General features: G+C 53.9%; 1 protein-coding gene across 3 annotated transcripts in view; it reads left to right on the forward strand.

The window, feature by feature from the left end:
- Positions 1-6,151, forward strand: part of LMNA (lamin A/C) — a 30,292-nt gene that overhangs the window by 12,834 nt on the left and 11,307 nt on the right. For 2 of the 3 annotated variants that reach the window (XM_017852428.1, XM_017852427.1), the window contains exons 1-2: positions 555-656; positions 5,039-5,195. In XM_017852428.1, coding sequence (XP_017707917.1) covers positions 637-656; positions 5,039-5,195 — 177 coding nt within the window. In that variant the 5' untranslated portion in view covers positions 555-636. Of the gene's footprint in view, positions 1-554; positions 657-5,038; positions 5,196-6,151 lie in introns of those variants that run through there. The other variant, XM_017852426.1, reaches the window with a different exon arrangement.

The raw sequence follows: 6,151 nt of genomic DNA on the forward strand, positions 1-6,151 counted from the left end.
AGAATGGTGTAAACCCGGGAGGCGGAGCTTGCAGTGAGCTGAGATCCGGCCACTGCGCTCCAGCCTGGGCGACAGAGCGAGACTCCGTCTCAAAAAATAAAAAAAAATAAAAAATAAAATAAAATAGAGGCTGGGCGTAGTGGCTCATGCCTGTAATCCCAGCATTTTGGGAGGTGGAGGCGGGTGGATCACCTGAGGTCAGGAGTTTGAGACCAGCCTGGCCAACATGGTGAAACTCTGTCTCTACTAAAAATAGAAAAATTAGCCCGGCATGGTGGTGCAGGCCTGTAATCCAGCTACTCGGGAGGCTGAGAAGCAGGAGAATCACTTGAACCTGTGAGGCGGAGGTTGCAGTGAGCTGAGATTGCACTGCTGCACTTCAGCCTGGGTGACAAAATGAGACTCCATCTCAAAATAATAATAATAGTAGTAATAATAATAATAATAATAAATGAAAAAAATTTAAATTAAAATTTAAAAAATTAGATGCCCAGGAGGATACAGGAGAGCATTTGCCACCAGGTGGGCTCCCTGTACCCACCTGGCCACAGGGGGCGACGTTCCTGGGAGATAGGAAATGCCCAGGGGCTGGGAGACCCTCTGCTCTTCTGCTCCCTTCCTGTGTGCTGCCTGGCGATGGGGAACTCTGAGGGCTGGTGAGCAGGGTTGCCGGGGAGTGGGTCTAAGGAGTCCCTGCAGGGCTGGGCCAGCTCCTCCACCTCCCCTTTGTCTTCCCCTCCCACTTGTTATTTTTAGCTACAGTGTCTGCCCCTCTTGCTTCTCCCCCAGACTGGGAGAGGAAATGGAGGCCTCTCCCTCGGGCCTAGCATGTTGCCCCCAGCAACCGGGCGCAAACAGGCCTGTGGCCGGCCCTGGCTTCCATATCTGGCATCAGAGTTGGGCTGAGCAGGGTGACTCAGAGGGTGGGTCGGTGCCTGGACTGGTGCCCACCCAGCCCCTTTGCTGTGCTGGTGCCTTTCTTCCCCAAACAGCCCCAAGGGCCCAGGCCTGCTGCAGCCCGGGAGCCAGGCTTCCTTGTCCCACCAGGCACAACCCCGCAGACCACTGCTTTGGGTCACACTTGCAAGTGCCAGCTCTCATTTCTACCTTATTCTTTCCTCTCTGTTCCCCTCCCTACCCCCTCTCTTCCCTCTTTCTGAGATCAGATTTGCCAGTGATGGGAAGAATTAGAAACAGGATGCCCATCCCTTCTCGCCTTGCGAGGCCGCTGGGATGCAGCCACTCCTGTGCTTGGGGAACCTGGAGGATGCAAGGGAAAGGACTGGCGCTCTGTTGGCACAGCACCCAGCCTGGGGCAGGACGCGCGCGAAGCCAGGGTCTCCCCTGTGAGCACTAGAGGATTTCCCGACCCCTGCCTGGGTATTGTGTGCCTGAGCATGAATCACCTGAGGGGCCCAGGTTCCCACCCTTCCCAGCTCCTCTGGCCTGCCCCACCCTGTCTTCCCTGCCAACCCAGCATGGGGACGGCACTCAGCATGTGCCCAGCTTTCCTGATGCCAGCCCCCAGTGGACTGGGCTGCACCACCACCCTGGGGCTGAATGCCTGGCCAGGGTCTACTTTGGTCCCTGCTAGGTCTGAGGGCCCCTCCTAGGAAGGAAATGGCACTTGGGGGCAGGGGCAGGGAGGAGGGAGGAGAGACGCTGGGCTCTACTGTATCCCTAGTCATTTCTTGGGGTGTGCGTGTGGCGCCCTGGCCACAGAGCTCCTGAGGTCTGAGTCATGAGCCCATGGGTGATAGTGGCTTCTTCCCTGCAGATGGGAGCTCCCCGTGCCTGACTAAGAAAACCACAAAGGTTCTTCCTCGCTTCCCTCTCTGCTCGTGGTTTCTCTCATCTGCAGGGTGTGTCTTAGTCCTTTAATCTCCTCTCTTTGCAGTGATAGTCAAAACCTCCACGAGGGAAAGACATATACCCCCCTTACTTTCTTTTTGTATTTTTTTTGAGACGGAGTCTCGCTCTGTCACCCATGCCGTGGTGCAGTGGCACAATCTTGGCTCACTGCAACCTCTGCCACCCGAGTTCAAGTGATCCTCCTACCTCGGCCTCCTGAGTAGCTGGGACTACAGGTGCCCACCACCATACCCAGCTACCTTTTTTTTTTTTTTTTTTTTTGAGATAGAGTCTCACTCTGTTGCCCAGGCTGGAGTACAGTGGCACAATCTCGACTCACTACAACCTCTGCCTCCCAGGCTCAAGCAATTCTCATGTCTCAGCCTCCCAAGTAGTTGGGACTACGCACATGCACCACCATGCCCAACTACTTTTTGTATTTTTAATAGAGTCAGGGTTTCACCATGTTGGCCGGCTGGTCTCGAACTCCTAGTCTCAAGTGATCCACCCGCCTCAGCCTCCCAAAATGCTGGGATTACAGGTGTGAGCTACCATGCCCAGTCAGCCCCCTTACTTTGTTTGGAGACCATATACTGTGGCTTGTGCCAAAGTGGTATAGCATGGATTTCCAGCTCCCCTGTCTACTTGCTGCGGGACCCTGGACGTAGCTTTCTGTGCCTATTTCCTCAATTGCATAGGAATAGCACCTATCGCATAGGGTAGCTGTGAAGATGACATGAATTAACATAATATTTAGAGCAGTGCTTGGTACCTAATAGGCTCTATGTAAGTGTTTGCTATTATGTTATTATTATCACTGCCACCACTACTTTTGCAAGCAGCAGAAGGTGAAGAGGTTAGCCTGAAGAAAAAACTTCTGTCCTCATCAGCCCATAAGCTCGCAGGGCAGAGGGACCATGCATCTCTGTTTTCCTCAGTTGGTGTCTGCCAGGCACTGGCAAGGAAAGGCTGTTACTAGGGGGATCTCCTGGAATTCCTCCTGGTACCTAAGGAGGCTGGGGAGACAGGACTAGGGAAGAGGTGCCCTTGAGACATCTGAAATCATCCCATTGCCTTACAGCTTTCAGCTCAGGCTGGCTGGTCGGAGGAACACTTTGTGCCATAGTGTCTGCCCTCTTCCTCCTCCTGGCTGCTCCGTTCTCTCTGGAACTTGTGGCTTAGGAAAGCAGTGAGGTGAAGGAGGAAGAACCTTAGATCAGCAGCTAGAATTGACTGGAATGCTGCTGCTGGCTTGCGGTAATTGACACTGGGCCATTCACCTTCCTTCTCTGTGCCTCAGTTTCCTCATCTATAAAAGGGAGAGGGTTGAGCTGAACCAACTCTAAGCTCCTTCTAGTTCTCTAAATTCTGAGAGCCTCCCAGTACAGCCAGCTGCAGCCGTTAGCCTTCAGGGTAGGGAGGCCTCTTCTGGGAAGCCCCAGCCAGCCTGGGAGTCAGCCCAAGGAGCTCGGAATCTAAGTCTGCCCCAGTCGCTTTACCAGCGGTTTTTCTTCATTCTCCCTCCTCCCCCTGCAGCTGCTTCAGCTTCGGAAATGTTCTGAAGTCATGGAAAGTTGGGGCTGTGCTCCCAGCCAGGGGCTGGGCCGGATGGCAGCCAAAACCTGAGCTGGGTTTTGACTTTATTTTTAGCTTTTCTGACTGAGACAGAGGAGGGAATACATTCTCCGGTTCTGGAAGGGGCTCTCTTTTGCAGGAGACAGACACTTGCGTTAAACAACTTGTTCTGAGGTGTGGCCAGAGGCCTGGGCTGAGCAAGTGTGCAGGCTGGGGGAGCTCCCTCTGACTTTTCACGTCCTTCCCCTGCCCCTCTGAGTGTCACTCTATCCTCCTCTCTGCTTGGTGGGGGGAGGTGGGGGTGACTCCTTTTTTGGACTCTCCTAAGCCGATGGCAGAACACTGCCTGGGTCTCGTCCTCCAGAGCTTCTGCAAATCTGGCCTTCCCTATCCCTCTTCACAGTGAACTGCTGGGCCTCTTGGAGTTTAGGGCTTTTGTGGTAGGAGAAAAATGTTGGCAGGGCTGCTTTTCTCCTTTCCAGGATAGATTTCTCCTTCTGCCCACGCTTGGTTTTCCCTTTTTCCATCTGCTGTGGTGGGCTCATGCTTAAGCACTGATGAGTTACAGATGGCAGCTGGAACCAGGTCCTTTGGATCTTTCCCTCCACTCCCTGGGTCTGCTGCTTTTTCTCACCCTATATTTGTGAAGGGATTGTAACATCTAGAAAGTTCCTGGGTTCTCTGGAGGTTTTTAAGAAAATAGGACCTTTCTATTTCTCCAGTCCACTAGCAAAAATAATCAGGGGCCCAGAAAAGGTGAAGGAGGTGGCAGAGACAGCTCTGTTTGACTGGTTATAGCTAAAGCTTTACCCACTTTGAGGAGCAGGGAGGCTTAAAGCTGGGGCCCAGATAGACCTGGAGGCCTGGGATCCACATCTGGAGGCAGATGCTGAGGCTGTGGTAGATGGATAGGGCTCAGCCTTCTCCCAGGGCATGGATGAGGCAGGAGGGAGGGAGGCAGGGACCCCTCTGTTCAGTGCAGATCAGGGCACCCAGACTGGGTCCTGAGAAAGGGAAGGGTCAATATTGTGCCTGGTTGTCCTTGTCTGAGGTCCCTCTGAACTCTAACCAGACTTTCCTTCCCCACAGTCCCACATGTGTAAAAGGGACTAGGAGAGGTGACCAGTACCTTTGGGGCTCACACCGAGAAGTGCTAGGGACAAGTGGGCCATGAGCTTAGTTGTCAGGCTCCTCTGAGGGAGGGAAGCTTGGCCAAAGGGAAGTGGGTGGAGTCCAGGGAGAAGGCTAAGGCCCTGTGTGGGAAGGGGCAGGAGACAAAGGTACCCCTGTCTCTTTGGGAAAGAATGGGAGGAGAGAGAGGGAAAAGCATTCATATCACGGGGCAGAGCTCTGCCCTTGGCCCCAGGCACGTTCCTGAGCCCTGACTCATGGGAAGGGTGGAGAAGCAGGAAGGGGGTTTTCAGGGACCTTGGGGAGGTGGGAGTCCAGCCCCAGAGGCAAGCAGATGCAAACCGACCTAATGCAAGGATGCCCTCTCCTGGTAGTTACAGGGACAGCAGCGCCAGCCCCCATGGTTGTCCTCTTGGGAGCCTGGCACTGTCTAGGCACGCAGATTCCTTCTCTTAAATCCACTCTTCCCTCTCTTCTTTAGCAATACCAAGAAGGAGGGTGACCTGATGGCTGCTCAGGCTCGGCTGAAGGACCTGGAGGCTCTGCTTAACTCCAAGGAGGCTGCACTGAGCACTGCTCTCAGTGAGAAGCGCACGCTGGAGGGCGAGCTGCACGATCTGCGGGGCCAGGTGGCCAAGGTGAGGCCACCCTGCAGGGCCTGCCCATAGCCCCACCTAACACATGTATACTCACTCTTCTACCTAGGCCCTCCCCCATGTGGTGCCTGGTCTGACCTGCCACCTGATTTCAGAGCCATTCACCTGTCCTAGAGTCATTTCAACCACTGAGGCCACATCTTATCCTAATTTGATTGCCCAAGGGATCTACCACAGTGAATTTAAAATAATCCAGGAGGCCAGGCGCAGTGGCTCACACCTGTAATCCCAGCACTTTGGGAGGCCGAGGCGGGCGGATCACGAGGTCAGGAGATCGAGACCATCCTGGCTAACACGGTGAAACCCGTCTCTACTAAAAATACAAAAAATTAGCCGGGCATGGTGGCGGGCGCCTGTAGTCCCAGCTACTCAGGAGGCTGAGGCAGGAGAATGGCGTAAACCTGGGAGGTGGAGCTTGCAGTGAGCCGAGATCGTGCCACTGCACTCCAGCCTGGGCGACAGAGCGAGACTCCGTCTCAAAAAAAAAAAAAAAAAAAGAAGTGGATGGCTAATTACATATGGGACATGTGTTAATAATGCTTTGTGTATATATAGTGGCCTTTACTTTCAAAACACTCTTCTCCAGTTTATCGTGTTAAAAGCTAGGAATTGGGCCAGGCGTGGTGGCTCATGCCTGTAATCCTAGCGCTTTGGGAGGCCGAGGTGGGTGGGTCATTTGAGGTCAGGAGTTGGAGACCAGTAGTCCCACCTGTAATCCCAGCTACTTGGGAGGCTGAGGCAGGAGAATCGCTTGAACCCGGGAGGTGGAGGTTGCAATGAGCCGAGATCGGGTCACTGCACTCTGGCCTAGGTGACAGAGCGAGACTCCATCTCAAAAAATTAAAAAAATAAAAATAGGCCGGGCACGATGGCTCAAGCCTGTAATCCCAGCACTTTGGGAGGCCGAGACGGGCGGATCACGAGGTCAGGAGAACAGT

This window comes from Rhinopithecus bieti, unplaced genomic scaffold (assembly GCF_001698545.2).
Source record: "Rhinopithecus bieti isolate Rb0 unplaced genomic scaffold, ASM169854v2 scaffold_33937, whole genome shotgun sequence".
Taxonomy (NCBI): domain Eukaryota; kingdom Metazoa; phylum Chordata; class Mammalia; order Primates; family Cercopithecidae; genus Rhinopithecus; species Rhinopithecus bieti.